Here is a 17,812-nt window from a genome sequence, read left to right as displayed (position 1 = left end):
TTCTGAAAAGATTAAAAGATGAATAGCGATTTTTAATAAATCCAGTCTGATCTTCAGAAATAATTCGAGGTAATATATTTTCTAATCTAGTAGCCAAAATTTTACTAAAAATCTTAAAATCCGTATTCAGCAAGGATATAGGCCGATAGGGTGCACATTCAATAGGGTCTTTATCTTTTTTAAGAATTAATGAAATAGAGGCTTCATAAAAAGATTGTGGCAACTTGCCTATAATTAACGCATCTTTAAAAATTTTACAAAGCCAAGGAGAAAGTATAGAGGAAAAGGATTTAAAAAATTCTGCAGTATAACCATCTGGACCAGAAGCTTTACCGGAATTCATTGAAAAAATAGCCTTTTTTATTTCAGTTTCCGTAATAGGTGTATCTAGGAATACACTATCCTCTACTGTTAATTTTGGAATATTCAATTTCCTTAAAAATTCACCTATTATAGAAGAATCCTCAACAAATTCTGATTGATATAAGGAATTATAAAATCTTGAAAGGCTTTATTTATCTCTTTATGGTCGATCGTCAGAGTGCCATCTTGTTTACGAATCCTAGTAATCTGTCGTTTAACCGAAGCAGTTTTCAATTGATTAGCCAGTAATTTGCCAGACTTATCTCCATGTACATAAAACTGGGTTCTAGATTTAATTAACTGATTTTCAATCGAAGAGGATAACAACAAACTATGCTCCATTTGAAGTTCCACTCTTTCTTTATAAAGTTCTTTGCTGGGGGTCACTGAATAAATCTTATCAATTGCTTTGATTTTATCAACCAATGTTAATATTTTAGAATTAGTTCGTTTCCTAACTCCAGCAGAGTATGAAATAATCTGTCCACGAATAAATGCTTTAAAAGTGTCCCATAAAATTCCACTAGAGATCTCTGCTGTAGAATTTGTTGAGAAAAACAAATCAATTTGTTGTTTAATAAAATTAACAAAGTCTAAGTCCTGCAATAAAATAGAATTGAACCTCCAAGATTTAGCATTAATAGATAGCTTCAAAGGTGCATGGTCAGAAATGGTAATAGAGTCATATTTACTATCGATAACATCTATAAGTAAACGGTGATCAATGAAAAAGTAATCAATTCTTGAATAATTATGATAAACATGAGAAAAGTATGAAAACTCTTTGTCATTGGAGTGTAAAAAACGCCAAATTTCGAAAATTGCTGAATCAGTCATAAAGGAATTAATAAGAGAGGCCGATTTATTCGGAAGAGCTTGGGTGGGCTTAGATTTATCCATCGAAGGGTTTAAACAACAGTTAAAATCCCCACCCATTATCAGCCTGTACTGATTCAAATTGGGAAAGGATGTAAATAGACACTTAAAAAATTCAGGACAATCAGTGTTTGGAGCATAAACATTAACTAAAACAACTTTTTGATTAAAAAGTAGACCAGTAATAAGCAAAAATCTACCTTGTGGGTCTGAAATTGTTTCATGGTGTATAAAGGAGGTTGAAGAATCTATAAAAATGGAAACGCCTCTTACTTTGGCTTGAGAATTCAAGTGATATTGTTGGCCTTTCCAAAACCTAAAAAAGCGTTGACTATCCACCTTCCTTACATGAGTCTCTTGTACAAAGATAACATTAGCATTCATTCTATGGAATACTTTGAATATTTTTTTCCGTTTGATCGGATGATTTAAACCATTAGTATTCCAAGAAACAAAATTAATAATCTTATCCATATTGACAATATTTATTACAATTAACACATATGGTTAAAAAAAAGATGAACTCATGAATCCGGAAGAGGAAAGTAAGTTCAAGGAGGAACCAGAAGTCATGACACTGCAACCATTTTTGTAGTTTCATATGAGCCCATGAAGTAAAACTAAGCATAAAGCAAGCAAAAAGAAAAGAAAAAAGAAAAATCCACCTCCCTCCACCCTCAAAACCCCAGGAAAAAAGCCAAAAAGAGGCAAGCAAGCAAACTAATACTAAAATTACCCCATGTCTCAAAACGGCAACTCAAACAAAAAAAAGTTGAATAAAAGATACAAACCACCCATATTATAAGAAAGGATTGGTATAACAAAAATTAAAATATAAAATTAGTATTATATATATAAAACAAAAGGATTTTTTTAAAAATTAAAACAATAAAACCCATAAATGGATAATATTGTATTAGTGTTTTAAAAGAAAGTCCTTAAACTTATTCAGACACATCAAAACGGATGTGACTTTCCAAGCACTAAGGTCTTTCGGGAAGAAGAAACGACATTTTATTTTTTTAAAGGTCTTAATATTTAAATATTAAAAATATTAAAAAGTGTATACAAACTTAAAAGAAAACCCTAATAAATTACTTTCAAAACTAACAGATTAATAATATGAAAAAAACAAACTCAGAATAAACCAAAAACGGACTTTTACCGTGTATAAGAAATACATGTAAGCCATCACGTAAAAAAACATCATTTTATAAAAGATCCAAATCTATAAACTAATTATTACATTAGTCAACTCGTAGAAACAATAAAATGTTATTCTTCAAGGAATCTTTGAGCATCCACTGGAGATTTGAACAGCCGATAAGTTCCATCTTTGAGAGTAACTCTCAAATGTGCTGGAAATAACAGCACTTGCTTGTAGCCTTCCTGATGAATTTCCGACATAACCAATTTAAAAGCCATTCTTGCCCTTAAAACTTCAGGACTGTAGTCTTCCAGAATATGGAATTTAAAATCTTGAAAGCTGATCATACCCTTTTTCCGGGCAGCCCGAATCAAACGCTCTTTGGTATGAGGATAATGGATCCGGAGAATTACTTGTCGTGGTTTCAAACTTGAATCTGAATGAAAACGAGAAATGCGATGTGCACGGTCGATTATTAGAGGGGAATCCAGTACTTCTGAGCCGAAGACATCCATTAAAAATTTGGAGAAAAAAACAGTGAGATCACTGTTCTCAAATTTTTCCAGAATCCCAATTAACCGGAGATTTTGTCTTCGAGAGCGGTTTTCAAGATCAGTGATTTTAGATTTATAACGATCCATCAGTTGAGAAGTCGAAGCTTGCTGTTGTTGCAAAGTTTCAATTATACGATCTCTCTGGCGAGTGGCTTCTTCAAGAACTAAAATACTTGATTGTTGTTTTTGTGAATCCAGTGTAAGTGCTTGAAGTTTTGTGTCAAATGTCTTTAAAATTTCATCGAACGTAGAAAGCTTTGCAGTTAATTTACTCTCCAGTTTTCCAAGTCTGTCATCCATAAGATTCGCAATTGCTTCTAAAGTTAACGGTTCTTTCTTCTGTTTCGATTCCTTTGGTCTAGACATTTCAGCGAGTTGAAACTATTCAAACAGTTGAAAGAAATTTCATACGTTTAAACCCCTTTAGAATAGGTATAAAAAGATCAATTAGGGGGTGTTTGTAGGTTAAAAAAAGTAAAAGGATTGGAGCAAAGACTAAAACCGCTTCACTCCATAAGCGCCATCTTGAGACCGCCGACTTATTCTTTTGTTCTCTTCCTTAACCTTTATAATTGTGATTATATATGTGTAGAGAGTTTTCTTTGACATACATATGTTCCTTACCCTTAGTTAAAAGCAGGATGGGCTATGTAAAATAAATACCCTTCACCTATCAATGCCCAACAGTCCCTCTATGATTTTAAAGATTAGTAGCTTCTAATCAAAGCTTTACTTTCTGCCTTTAATTTTAGGTTGCAAGCCTGAACAGCAGATGATATATGCTGGTAGCAAAATTGGATTGGTGGATATAGCAAAAATTACCAAGGTGAGAGCTTTGAATTTAATTTTTTTTGTTTCTTAAAAGAAAAAGTACTTAAGTCTACACACAAAATGCTGGAGGAACTCCGCAAATCAGACAGCTTTTATGGAAATGAATGAACAGTTGTCATTTTGGGCTGAGACCCTTCACTGGCACTAGAATGGAAGGGAGATGATGCCAGAATAAAAGAGGTAGGGAGAGAAGGGGGACAAGCTGGAAAGTGAGAGGTGAAGACAAGTCGGTGGAGGAGGGTTGAAGAAAGAGCCTGGGTGCTGATAAGAAAAAGGTAAAGGGGTGGAAAAGAGGGAATCTGATAGGAGAGGTGAGTAAACCATGGGATAAGTAGAAGAGGGAAGTGCACCAGGGGAAGGTGATAGGTAGGTGAGGAGAAGAGGTAAGAGGCCAGAGTGGGCAACAAAGATCCCTTCTCCAGCCCTTTTCCTTTTCCAACTATCACCTCCCAAACTCATTCATTCATCCCTCCTCCACCCCCCACCTTTTTATTCTGGCATCTACCCCCTACCTTTCCAGTCTGATGAAGGGTCATTGCTTGAAATGGTAACTGTTTAGTCATTTCCAAAGATGCTGCCTGACCAGCTGAGTTCCTCCAGCATTTTGTGTGTGTTGCTCTGGATTTCTAGCATTTGCAGAATCTCTTGTGGTTATGCACTTGAGTACACCTTCATCTTAGAAGATGACTGAAATATTTCTATTCTTTGAATATCTGGGCTAATATTACCAGCTGCAGATATTCATTGCTCTTGATTTTTAGTAAAATAAGCCACTTGTTCTTTGAAGCATTGGTCAGCTCAAGTCTAATTTCAGAATATCGTCAAGTTGTTTAAAAAAATGAGTGTTGGTGCAATCTATGGAGCAGAAGACAATCGTCAGGAGCTGTTATTCATTTGCACTGAAGGAAATACAAGCTATTACGAACTGAAACCTATCAAGGTGAAACATCATTATGCCTTGGCCACTCTGCACCAATTGAGACAACATCCACAACAGAACACAACTGATCATTTCAATTATGCAAACATTTCCTGTCTGCCATATCCCTGATTGCCTAAAGACATATTTGCCTCTGAACAGTTTTTGAACCTGCTACTCTGCTCTTTCTAGATTGGAAGACAGTGGTGAGTCCAAAAATATTGTTGGCCCATCTTTTTCTTTTTCCTGAAGTCCAGATATATAAAATATTCTAATAGCATTCAGTAACAATTATTAAACATGTAAATGGATGCCTCTTAAATTTTACTCCTTTACTGTGCGGCTGAATACATTAATATATACAGGCAATCCCCGAGTTACGAACATCTGACTTACAAACAATTCATACTTACAAACGGAGGAAGGAGAATGCAAGTCCACCGTTTTGAGTCGGATCACGGCGTCGTCCAGCATTTTAAATCGTTGCCGTTAACACTGTGTTGAGGGTGTAACTTTGTTTTTGGCTTAAATTTTTCTTAACAATGTTCACCCTGACCCCGCCCCCTTTTCCATTTAACCTGTCTCAGTGTGGATGGACTTTAGGACCCGGGGGAACTCAGGTTAGGACCCACCGCTTGCGGCTGATGCTGAATCTGCAGTGTTTCTGTTCTGTTGACGGAAAATGATCACGATTGAAAACAAAGTGGAAATAATAAAGCGATCAGGAAGAGGTGAAGCGCCATCGGTCATTGGAAAAGCGTTAAGCTACAGTTAGTCAACGATTGGAACAATTTTAAAGGATAATGTGAGAATAATGGAGTATGTGAAAAGCCCTGCCCCGATAAAAGCTACAATTATTACTAAGAAATGCACTGATTTAATACGAATACATACGTTTCTTAAGTGTTTTATATGCATAGAAAGGTAAAATATATACAATATACTAAGACAAACATTTGACTGACACTAAATAATACCGGATGTACCTATTCTGACTTATGTACAAATCCGACTTAAAAGATGGACTCAGGAATGGAACTCATTCGTAACCCGGGGACTGCCTGTATATATTTTGCTATTGATCATTATAGTGATAGGGCATTAATCATAATTCCTTGCCATCCTCTTCTGCTCCTTTGGATACTGGGAGCACTGCTTAGTACTAGTTTAAAGTAGAGCACATCTTGAGAGCTTTGTTATGATATATAATTTATGTTTTTACTGAATTGCTTAAATGTAGCCTGTTGTTAAGCTTTTTTTTTGATCAATGTTCCTTGTTCATTTACTTCACAATAGAGACTGGTCTGAGCTGTTAATAATTTGTGTATTTGTCTTTCAGGTGTTTGAAATTAGAAATACAGAAGACTTCACTGAAGAGTGGCTTTGCAAAAAACTTGGATTTTTCCGTTAACAAAGTCACAGTATTCTGTTTCACTTCATATGAATGACATGAGCTTGAATTTTAAATATGCATATAAACTGGAAAATTAAGTAATTTTTATACTTTGTGTTCAAAGTTGTATTGGATTTAAGCACTGTGAAAATGTTGAATGCAGTTTTCCAAAACATTAACTTATCAAGCACTTAACCTTTTTCTGTTCTTGGTGTAAGCCAGAAAAATAAGATCAGAGTTTTTGAGCATACGTGGATAGTATGGTCATTTTGACCTCTGGTTCAAGCATAATCCAAGCAATCATCGTCATTCTTTTTCCTTTAAGGATTATCAATTAATGAATTTATCTAAACATTTTATTGTGTAAAACACACTAGAGTGTGAAACCTATTCCTTTCAAATAAATAGGCTTCTGTGTTGACCCTGCCTTATCCTTCAAATTATCCAAAGTTTTCACATACTGTTTTTAAAATTAAAACACTCTATGACTGTACTAGTCATGTATATTATTACTCTTGATTCTTTCATGAATTTTCCATATAAATTCCATAATTGGTTTTCATTGGTACACTTCAAAACTTGAAAAATATTGAAAAGCCCAATATGTGACCATATGTATTCATTAAAGAATTAATAGTATTGGTTGACTATTTTAAAGTAAAACCTTATTTTTGACATATTTAACTTCCATGGCTTTGCAAATTTTTCTCTGTCATGACCCACATTTTTTGTCTCAAGTGTCTTCACAAGAATCTTCCAAACTAGCAACTATCCTGGCAGTGGCAAAGGCATTCCACATAACGAACTTAACCTTCTAGACTAGGCAGCCAGTGAGGGAGATTTTCTTCTACTGTTTTGTATAAGAAGGGTTGTTTTTAAGTTAGATGGCCACAGAGCACAGTCCATTTGGAGACATTTAATCCAAAGTATTAAATGCCTCAGAAACTGATTATGGTTGTTGCCTCTACCTATGCCTTATGACTTACCACCTTGAGACTTAAGGCAACACTCCAGCGAGCAAGTCCCATTCAGCTCTTTAAACCCTGCTCATAAGTTAGTTTAGCAGAAGCAGAGAAGCATAAATGGTATTCAAGGCTGCTTCTAGAACTTATTCCCTGTGAAAGTTAGTTTTCTAGTTGATTTTCTGTTAAAGGGGCATTTTTTAAAAATGATTTTTTTTAAAAATCAAATCTCTGGAACACAACTCTAATTCTAGTTAGCATGTTTGAAAATGTTAAGTCTATACAAATTGTACTGAATTAGAACATGTACTGTAAGGCTTAAGAATGAATAAATGGTTTCATGGTAGGTTATTTAGTCTAAGTTTGATACCTTCAGTGATAATTTTCCCCCAGTCTATTTGTTTTGTTTTAAGTTGTTCCTATGTCTATATTTCTAATTTAACATCTTGCTTATTTAAAGAATCATTTGTAAGGTAGTTTACGACAGGATACTGAGCATTGAGTTAATCTCTTGGTTTTGGATTTCAAATAATCTACTTCCATTTGAATAAGTTGGAATCAGCTAAATAGATTTCATTTTGCAGAAGAAAATCTTGAATTCCATTTGTTACATATGATTTAAATGATGAAATTAATGCTTTCAGTGCTTGAGTTACTTAGGCATGTGTGGGTACTTAATGTATTGCAGTAGCAATTGTTGCAATGCTATGGCATCCTTCCCATGGAAGCTGCAAACAGAATTTCATTTATTAATGGAGACTTGCAGAAGTGTTCAAACTACAATTTGCATCTGAATCTTGGCAAATAATTTTTACAGTTTCTTTTTCTTACTTTTCTAGTGAGCATTCCAAAATGCATTTAGCTGAAAAATGTGTGTCTTGTATGATGTCTTGTGCTAAATCCACAGTGATTTTTTTTACATCATATTGCTCAATTTTTTAATAGATACTAATCTTGGGATACATTATTTGATATACCTTATGCATTTTGTTTGTTGCATGCTTAACTTGTACCATTTGAAAATAGAATTAATTACTGCTCAATATGTACAATGTTATCTTAAAAGTAAATGGTCAAATTATTAAGAAATGCGGTCTTGCCAAGATGTTCTTGTATAGTATGAGCATTTTTGCTGTGTTTTTGTTTAATCATATTAAATGTTTATTCATGCCTTTTAATACACCCAGTTTCCCAGTCTGGCAACACCTCAATTTTACATTTATTTGTTTTCAAAATGCTATGGCCTTGTCCCTTTACAATCTCTCACCCGACTATTTATGCTTCTATAGTTCGACTCCTGCAAACACGTGCTTTAATTGCAGTAGCATCAGTGAATATCTTTAACATCCTATGCTCTGGAATTCCCTCCTTAAACTTTCAGTGTACCTCTTTGTAATTAACTTTAAAAGGAAGCCTTTTGACCATCAGTGCTAATCTATCATTTGATTGTGTCAATTTTTTTTTTGTGTTTGAAGCTGTGAAGTGCCTTGGGGTGCTTTATTATGTTAACACTATAAACGCAAGTTTGTTATTGGGATTACAACTGCATAAAAGAAAATTACAATTTTTGTACCACTTTAAGGAGCTTTTCGGATTGATGTACTACTCATTTGAATGATTTGTACTAAAATGAGATGTGACATGTCTGTATCCTGAAATGCATGATGCTAGCAGTAAGTATAAAGGTTAACTGTAACTGAACTACATTGTATGTCATGCAATTATTGATATTTTTTGGTTTTTTCTGTGGGTGCAAAATAAAGATTCTCATGTACACAAAATGTGATACCTTTTAAAAACATGTAGAAGGGTTGTTACGTACCCCGTAACTGGGTGTCTTACCAGCAAAGATATAAGTGTCCGTTGGAGTCTGGTGGTACTATTTTCAACAGTGTTTATTAGTAAAAATATACAAAACAATATCAATGCAAATATACAGATAATATACGTTAGCAATACTAAACCTAAAAGTGTGGGTATAATAGTAATCAATAATAAACCAGCTCTATTGTCATCTAGGGGATAATGAATTGTCACATGGAAATATAAAGTTCAGTTCAGTTCATGCAGGCTGAGGTAGTTGTTGGTCGATGTGTTGTAAATGTTGGAGAGAGAGCGCAAACAGTAACAGCAATTGTCTTGCAAACCTTCCTTTACAATCTTGATCCGTCGATGTGTTGTTGCTGTGGCCATTCAAGTATGACCCCTCCGTCCTTTAGCTAGACCGTTCTTCCGTGGTGGACTCGTCACCCAGGCAAGGGCGGACACACACACAAGCCCCCACCGGCCACGCTATAAACACTGAGAGTTAAAATTTACCGATCCTTCGTTCGGTCTCCGATGCCCCACACTTTCTCGTGGGTGTCTGATGCTCACTAGTGTGTCTCCTGGTGCGTCTGAGGGGTGTCACCCCAGACCTCACTTTTATCCCCACTCATGGGGTCTCAAGTGTCAATCAGTTTTGAATGACTTAGCCCATCAAACCAGCCCACTCCAGCTGTCCACCGAGGAATTTCAATGAACAGAATAGTACCAAGTAAACAATCCTTCTCCAAAAGACAATAACAGTAAATCAATGGCTTCTCTCCTCTTATCAGTAGCAGATGTTCCAACTTGTTTACCTCTTTATCAGTGTCTCTCTCTCATGAGCTGTTATCAGTAACAGCTGTCCTGGCATGTTTTCTTTTGTCTCTCTTACTCTCCTGTTAGCAGCATCGAAATAGTAACGGTTTGCGATTCTCCAAAAGGGGGGGGGGGGGGCATGGGCAGCTCTGCACCCTTCTGCCCATCAGAGTTGTTCATCCTTCGTAACGGTAAAAAGCATTATTAATTGGATGACTAAGCCCTAGCATGTAACTACAAGATTTTTTTTCTTAAATGTGCAAATTACTTTCCATCTTGGATGCCACATTTAATCCTGTTCTCATGTTATAAAGTCAAAGAGTAACACAGCTTGGAAGTAGGCCCTTTGGCCCAACTCAGCAATGGAGCCTACCATACAAGTCCTATTTGCCCACATTTGGCTATCCTCTTCTAAACCGTTTTAATTCATTTAAATTCCTTGGTGTTACCATTTTGGAGGATCTTACCTGGGACTGCCACATTAAGTTCCTTTTTCAAAGAAGGCACAGCAATGCCTCTATTAGAAGTTTGCACCGATTTGGCATTTCCTCTAAAACATTGACAAAGCTCTATAGAAGCGCAGTGGAGAATATTTTGACTGACTGTATTATGGCATGGTATGGAAAAGCCTACAAAAACTAATGGACACAGCTCAGTGCATCACAGGATAAGCTCCCACCATCTATAAGGAGTGGTGTCACAAGAAAGCAGCATTCATCATCAAGGACTGCACCATCTGTTGCCATTTGGGAAGGGGGTACTGGGGGAGCAGTTAATACCCTTCAACCATCAAGCTTTTGAACCAGTATGGATCACTTCTCTCACCTCAACACCGAACTGATTCCACAACCTATGGACTCACTTTCAAGAGTTATAACACATGTTCTCAGTATTTATTTACTTAATTTATTATTAGTAGTTTTTCTGCAATTGCACTGTTTTTAATCCTCTGCACATTTGACAGACTGTCTAGTTTTTCATTAGTTTTATAGTATTTTGGTCCTGTGAATACCTGTAAGAAAATTAATCTCAGTAGTTTCTGATGACACATTTCAATTCTTTGATAATAAATTTACTTTGAACCCTTCCTACTCGTACTTTTATTCAAGTTCCTTTTGAATGTTATTATACATGCCTCAACCACTTTCAATGGCAGCTCATTCTGATAACACACCATCCACTGTAGGCCCGTTTTAAATCTGTTACCTCTCACCTTTAAACCTATGCCTCTCATTTTTATTTAGTTCCTCTTTTCTGGTGGGAAAAAAGACTGCATTCACGCTCACGAGTTCATCTTTCAACCCGGCACCTATCAATCATCTACATTCCAAAGAATAAAATCCCAGCTGCGCAACCTTTTGCTATTGCTCGGGCCCATGAACCCAGGAAGCATCCTTGTAAATCTTCTCTGGACTCTTTGAATTAAAAAAAGACACCAGTTTAGTGGTGTCTTCCCCCCCCAAAAAAAAAAAGTTGATGAAACTGGTACACACAATACTCCATATGTAGTCTCACCAACATCTTTTACAACTCCACCAGTATACTCAGTCAAATACTCAAATGTCCTGAATGATAAAGTGCAATGTGCCAAATATCTTCTTCACCATCCTGTCTACCTGTGATGCCTCTTTCAGCAAAATGTGGACAAATTCCTAGCTTTTGTTCTCCAATACTCAGGGCCTGATCATTCATTGCTCAAGTACTACCCTGCTTTGAGAGTAAGAAAATGAAGCAAGATTGGCCTTGTATAATTTTAATCCATGAAAGACATGCTAGTTTTGTATAGAAAATTGTGAAGTCTACTGCTGTAAAATACATTAGAGTCATAATTGAATAAAGGCACCTTGTTGATTCTTGAAAGCTAAGAGTCGGGGGCAGCAGTCAGTTCAGTTGCTATTTCTAAGGAGAAGGTATATGGGACCTTAATGACCTGAAGTTAGATAAGTCACGTGGACCAAATGGACTACACCCCAGGGTTCTGAAAGAGGTAGCTGAAGAGATTGTGGAGGCATTAATAATGATCTTTAAAGAAACGCAAGATTCTAAAATTGTGCCGGAGGACTGGAACATTGCAAATGTCACTCCACTCTTTAAAAAGGGAGGGAGGCAAAAGAAAGGAAATTATAAACAACACACCCAAAATGTTGGAGTAACTATGTTGGAGCATCTATGGAAATGAGCAAACAGTCAAATTTCAGCCTGAGACCCTTTTCTCAGGACTGGAAAGGAAGGGGAAAGATACAATAAAAAGGTGGGGGGGGGGGGAGGGGAAAAGAGACAATTCAAATGTAATGGATGAAGCCAGGTCGGTGGGAAGGGTAAAGGGCTAGAGATGAAAAAATCTGATAAAGAGAGGAGTGGACCATTGAAGAAAGGGCACCAGGGTGAGGCAGAGGTAAGAGACCAAAGTGAGGAATAGAAAAAGGGGGGGGGATTTTTTCATAAGGATATATCGATGTTCATGCCATCAGTTTGAAGGCTACCCAGACAGAATATGAGGTGATGCTTCTCCATCCTGAGAGCAGCCTCATCATAGCGCAAGAGGGGGGCCATGGTGTGACATGTCGCAATGTGAATGGGAATCAGAATTGAAATGTTGGGCCACCAGGAAGCTCCACTTTTGGCAGATGAAGTGGAGGTGCTCGAGGAAGTGGTCCCCAGTTTACAATGGGTCTCACCAATGTAGAGGAGGCCACATCAGGAGAACTGGACACAATAGATGATCCTAGCAGGTGAAGTGTTGCCTACCTGGAAGGACCATTTGGAGCCCTAAATGCAGGTGAGAGAGGAGGTGAATGACCAGGTGTAGCACAGTGACCACATGCAGGGATAAGTGTCAGGGGGGAGATTAATGGGGAGGATTCATGGAGGGAGAAAACCCTGCAGAAAATGGAGAGTGCGGGGGGAGGTAGTGGGGGTGATAAAGATGTATTTAGTGGTAGGTTCCCTTTGGAGATGGCAGAAATTGTGGAGAAGGATGTGTTGGATGCAAAGGCTCATGGGGTGGTAGGTAAAGAAAAGAGGAACTCTATCACTCTAAAGGCAGTGGGAAGACGGGGTGAGCACGGATGTCTGGGAAATGGCAGAGATGCGGGAGAGGGTGGCATCAATGTTGGAGGAAGGGAAACCCCAATCTTTGAAGAAGGTGGACATCTCTGATGTTCTGAAAAGGAAAGCCACATCCTGGGAATAAATACGGCGGAGACAAAGGAACTGAGGGAATAGCATTTTTACAGGAGACAGGGTGGGAAGAGGTATAGTCAAGATAGCCGTGGGAACTGGTAGATAGGAAACATATAGGCTAATTAACCTGACTTTGGTGGTTGGGAAAATGCTGGAGTCCATTATTAAGGATGGGGTTTCAGGGTACTTGGAGACATATGATAAAATAGGCCAAAGTCAGCATGCTTTCCTTAAGGGGAACTCTTGCCTGAAAAATCTGTAGGGACTCTTTGAGCATAAACACAGGAGAGCCACTGTATGCTGTTTAATAGGATTTTCAAAAGGCCTTTATCAAAGTGCCACCCATGAGGCTGCTGAACAAGATAAGAGCCCACGATATCTCAGGAAAGATAATAGCACAGATAGAAGACTGACTGACTGGTAGGAGGCAAAGAGTGGGAATAAAGGGGGCCCTTTCTGGTTGGCTGCCGGTGACAAGAGATGTTGCATAGGTGTTTGGGGACCAATTCTTTTCACATTATACATCAACAGTTTGGATGATGGAATTGATGGGTTTGTGGCCAAGAAGGCACAATATACAATTGTATATTGTAGTGTTGAGGAAGCAGGGAGTCTGCAGACAGATTTGGAGAATAGGCAAAGAACTGATAGATGGAATAAATTGCAGGGAAATTTATGCTCATGCACTTTGATAGAAGAAATAAGGGTGTAGGCTATTTTCTAAAGGGGAACAAATTCAGAAATCAGAGGTGCAAAGGGACTTGGGAGTCCTCATAAAGGATTTCCTGAAGTTTAATTTTCAGGCTGAGTCGGTAATAAGGAAGGTAATTGCAATATTAGCATTCATTTCAAGAGGACTAAAATATAAATAAAACAAGTATGTAATGCTAAGGCTTTATAAGGCATTAATCAGACTGAACTTGGAGAATTGTGAGCAGTTTTGGGCCCCTATTGTAAGAAAAAATGTGCTGGCAATGGAGGGGGTCCAGCGGAAGTTCACAACAATGATCCCAGGAATGAAAGGATTAATGTATGAGGAGTGTTTGATGGCTCTAAGCCTGTACTCACTGGAATTTAGAAGAATGAGGGAGGATCTCATTGAAACCTATCAAATATAGAAAGGCCTAGACAGAGTGCACATGGAAAAGTTATTTCCTGTTATGGGGGATCATAGAACCAGAAGGCACAGCCTCAGAATATATGGATTTCCCTTTAGAATGAAGATTTTTTTTTAGTCAGAGAGTGATAAATCTGTGGAATTCATTGCCACAATCATGAAGTCATTGGGTATATTTAAAGTGAAGGATGATGGGTTTTTGATTAGTCAGGGCATCAAAGGTTATGGGATTTAATGGTGTTGGCTTATTTGACTCTAGCCTTCATGAAACTGGTCCAGTTTTTGGACCTGGTGGCCCATAAAACAAATGTAAGGGCCAAGTGGGTAGATAACTGAGAGTGGTGTGGAGTCCCTCCTGATGAACAATGACAAAAGTTTGATTGAAGTTTAAGAGCAGCATGTAAAGTGGTAACTTCTTTCAACATTTTTCTATGAGTTACAACCCTGTACAAGATGCCTCTAATGGGCAAAATCCACAATTAAGATTTGAAGAGTAAACAGTTGTCTTTTCCGGCGGACACCCTTCACGAGTTATGAGGAAGGGTCTCGGCCCGAAATGTCAATTGTTTGCTCTTTTCTATAGATACTGCCTAGTTTGCTGAGTTCTTCCAGCATTTTGTGTGCATTGCTTGGATTTCCAGCATCTGCAGATTTTACCTTTTATATGGTAAGATTCAAAGAGCAACTTCTTGGCCACAGGGAGGAACCAAAGAATTTTCCTGTGCCAGGCAGCAGCGAGACCTCTGTAGTTACTACAGTAGTTAGAATAGTTTCATTTCTTATAGATGGTCATGATTGTGACATCTATAAAGTGCCCTGGTACATCCTTCTCTTCCCAAATGTGAATAGGAGGTTGTGGATTTTTGATTGAAGCTCTTCATGGTCAGGCTTTTAGTAGGAATATGAGAGGTCTGTCAATCAGATTCAGCAGCAGGGCAGGGCTGAGTGGTTTGGTGTGGGCTAAAACCAAGGATTAGTCATGCTTATTAGGTTCTTCCAGTGGCCATTGGCTAGATATCTATAATAAATTCACCCACATTCTTGGCAGCCTGTGGGATTATGCCTTGTGCGTTTAAGCTACAATGGCCATGAAAACACCGAACCCACGTTTTGGCTGCCAGTTTTTTCCTGGGCTTTCTGCTTTATTTCACAACTTGTTCTTTAGCTCCAGTAATTTTCTGCTGGAAGTTAACCAGGAGTCATTCAGTAATGACGACGGGGTTCGGCCCGAAACCGTCGACTGTTTATTTCCCTCGATGCTGGCTGACCTGGGGAGTTCCTCCAGCACTGGCGTGTGTGTGTCTTTTTGTTTGCTCACGATTTCCAGCATCTGAGATCTCTCTTGTATGTAGTAAGTCTGCTGAACCTAGCAGTAAATGTTAGGGTTGAAGCTGTATTTTCTCGCCGTCACCGCAGACACGGTTCATCGCCGGTCGTCCCAGCCCGCGCGCGAGGGGCGGTTCGAACTCCGGGGGGCGGGGCTGTGGACGTCACGTGACGGCGCGGCGTTGACGTATCAGACCCCGTCTTCGCGCGCCGCACACCCGGCAAGTGGCGCCTGCCCTCAGCCAAGATGGCGTTTACATTCGCGGCCTTTTGTTACATGTTGGCACTGCTACTCACTGCTGCTCTAATATTCTTTGCCATTTGGCATGTGAGTATCCGATTATGTTGATCTTGGTCCCTGCCCTTTTTTTCCTGGAGGAGTCGTTTTGTGTATTTTTATTTCACAGATAAGTGGAAGGGCGTGTGATTGTATTGGGTTCAGTTTGGCCTCCATAGTTTACACCTATTGTCAGGCCTGAGGAGATAACGTCAAAATAAGATAATGATTCTTCACTTTCGTAGTAAATCATTATTAAAATATTATCATCTGCGCCCTGTGTTTAAAGCTTTCTCGTTATGACTTGTTCACTCCTAGAACGGCATAGTTAGTTCATGTACAGGATTGAATTAGTCTCATCACAAACAGGAGAAAATCTGCAGATGTTGGAAATCCAAGGCAACACACACAAAATGCTGGAGGAGCTCAGCAGCTCATGCAGCATCAGGGTGTTACCATTAATTGTTGTAGCTTTCTTAAGTGGATCCGGGATGATGTATTCATTGTTTTAATTTAAGAAGTCTGACAAGAGGAGTTGTATGCAGAATAGATTTAAGTTGGATTTCTCTATATTTCTTTGTTTAAATTAGATTTATCGACGGTCTCTGAAAATGTTGGTGTAAGTGATAGTAAGTTATACCGTTAATGTTCTTTTTCAGATTATCGCATTTGATGAATTGAAGACTGACTACAAGAATCCTATAGACCAATGTAATACACTAAATCCTGTAAGTTAATGTGGAGTGAATTTTGTATATATGTGAATTTTCTATTTCTCTTCCTACTAAACGATTTTTCTTTTGAGTCTGTTGATTCATTCTACCTTAACCTTTGTATTCTGACTGTTGCTAATCTACACTGATCTTGTCAGCTGTCATACTAACATTTTTTCAATCTGCTTTTGTCATTTTCTTCGGTACAAAGACAGTTGTAAAGGTCAAAAAGATTAAAAGAGTCAAAATGGCATTAAAGGTTTGTACTAATTTCTAGTTAAATGCCTTTCATTAAAGAAAATCCTGTGGTCATATGTGAATGTCTTTCAGATTGTAATTGATAATTTGCAAGAAATAAATTAAACAGTATGTTGTTATTAAAACTTGTGCCTTGTCCACCTGTGCTAATATCCATAGCTGAGTGGAACAGTTGGAACTTGAATATATTTTGAAATTAGAATGATATTTAGTAACCTTAAAAATCAAAAGATTCCTTAAATGATAAACAAATGAAAATATTGTGAAGGCCATTTAACTGAAAGACTATTGTAAATGGCCCAGTATCATTAAACATAACCCATTATTGTGCATATGGTGAAGCATTTAATTGTTGCTAATAAATACTCATCTTGATGTTGAAATTCTGGTGTGCTGCCTTTCAAGGAATGAGAAGATACTTGCAGAAGATGTGCAATGCTTTTAGAACTGTCAAATGTAATTTCTTTTTAATCAATGGTCTCGCAAAATGTCAATCTTACGATTTTGTTATTGGCTGAAATGACCATTAATTATGGATAATGGGACTATTTGGCATACTGTTCTCTATTTACAGAAAGGTCATCAAGTTCCCCTGTTTTCCATTAGTAGAATCGTTTCTTAAATAATTTGTGGATGTTTCACACATCCTAATCTATCTAGAGGATCTTTCTATGTCCAGTACCTCTTAGTTTAAGCTAGTATTTCCTTGTCCTGCTTTTTTTAAGTTTAGAAGAAAATATTTTCTTTAGAGACACACTTCCTCTGCATGAGCACCTTATATACCTTGTAGGAAAGTTACTCTGTACTGCCTTCAGTGTGGGAAAAGTGTGCATTTCTGAAGCTTTTGTTAAAACAAGATAAACTTTGTGGCTCTTTACCACACTGCCTCTACACAATGATTTGGACTGGGGTCAGTTGCATTGGGCATTATCACCATGCCACCAGTCTTAAATCTGTGCATGGAAGTTGGAGGTACTTTCATAATCTGGTGCCAGTACATTTGATCTCCTGCTGCATTGCTGTACTTGTCATTAAACCCATTTTACATTCCAGAGTATATGAGCTAAGTAGCTATAAGTATTTGCATCAGACTTGTAGCTTTAGGATAGCAATAGCTGAATATTCAAGCAGCATTCGAATGGAGTTAAGATATTTTGCATTTCACTTCACATTACTTGATTTAATGTATTTTAACTAAATTTATTTTCCAACCCAATTATTTAAATGTTTTGAAGCTGTTTTTAAGTATCACTGAACATTGTGGACAGTTA

The 17,812-nt window shown here is 37.7% G+C and overlaps 2 protein-coding genes across 4 annotated transcripts in view; both read left to right on the top strand.

The window, feature by feature from the left end:
- gmfb (glia maturation factor, beta) overlaps nucleotides 1-8,826 on the top strand; it is a 32,577-nt gene extending 23,751 nt beyond the window's left edge. For both annotated transcript variants that reach the window (XM_073039870.1, XM_073039871.1), the window contains 2 exons: nucleotides 3,693-3,766; nucleotides 6,030-8,826. In XM_073039870.1, the coding sequence (XP_072895971.1) occupies nucleotides 3,693-3,766; nucleotides 6,030-6,101 (146 nt within the window). In that variant the 3' untranslated portion in view covers nucleotides 6,102-8,826. The remainder of the gene's footprint in view (nucleotides 1-3,692; nucleotides 3,767-6,029) is intronic.
- Nucleotides 8,827-15,465: 6,639 nt separating this feature from the next.
- cnih1 (cornichon family member 1) overlaps nucleotides 15,466-17,812 on the top strand; it is a 29,256-nt gene continuing 26,909 nt past the window's right edge. The window contains exons 1-3 of one of the 2 annotated variants that reach the window (XM_073039868.1): nucleotides 15,466-15,621; nucleotides 16,230-16,298; nucleotides 16,495-16,542. In XM_073039868.1, the coding sequence (XP_072895969.1) occupies nucleotides 15,541-15,621; nucleotides 16,230-16,298; nucleotides 16,495-16,542 (198 nt within the window). In that variant the 5' untranslated portion in view covers nucleotides 15,466-15,540. The remainder of the gene's footprint in view (nucleotides 15,622-16,229; nucleotides 16,299-16,494; nucleotides 16,543-17,812) is intronic. The other variant, XM_073039869.1, reaches the window with a different exon arrangement.

This window comes from Hemitrygon akajei, chromosome 3 (assembly GCF_048418815.1).
Source record: "Hemitrygon akajei chromosome 3, sHemAka1.3, whole genome shotgun sequence".
Lineage (NCBI taxonomy): Eukaryota > Metazoa > Chordata > Chondrichthyes > Myliobatiformes > Dasyatidae > Hemitrygon > Hemitrygon akajei.
The sequence above is the reverse complement of the archived record's forward strand: the minus strand, read 5'-3'. Positions and strand labels throughout refer to the sequence as shown.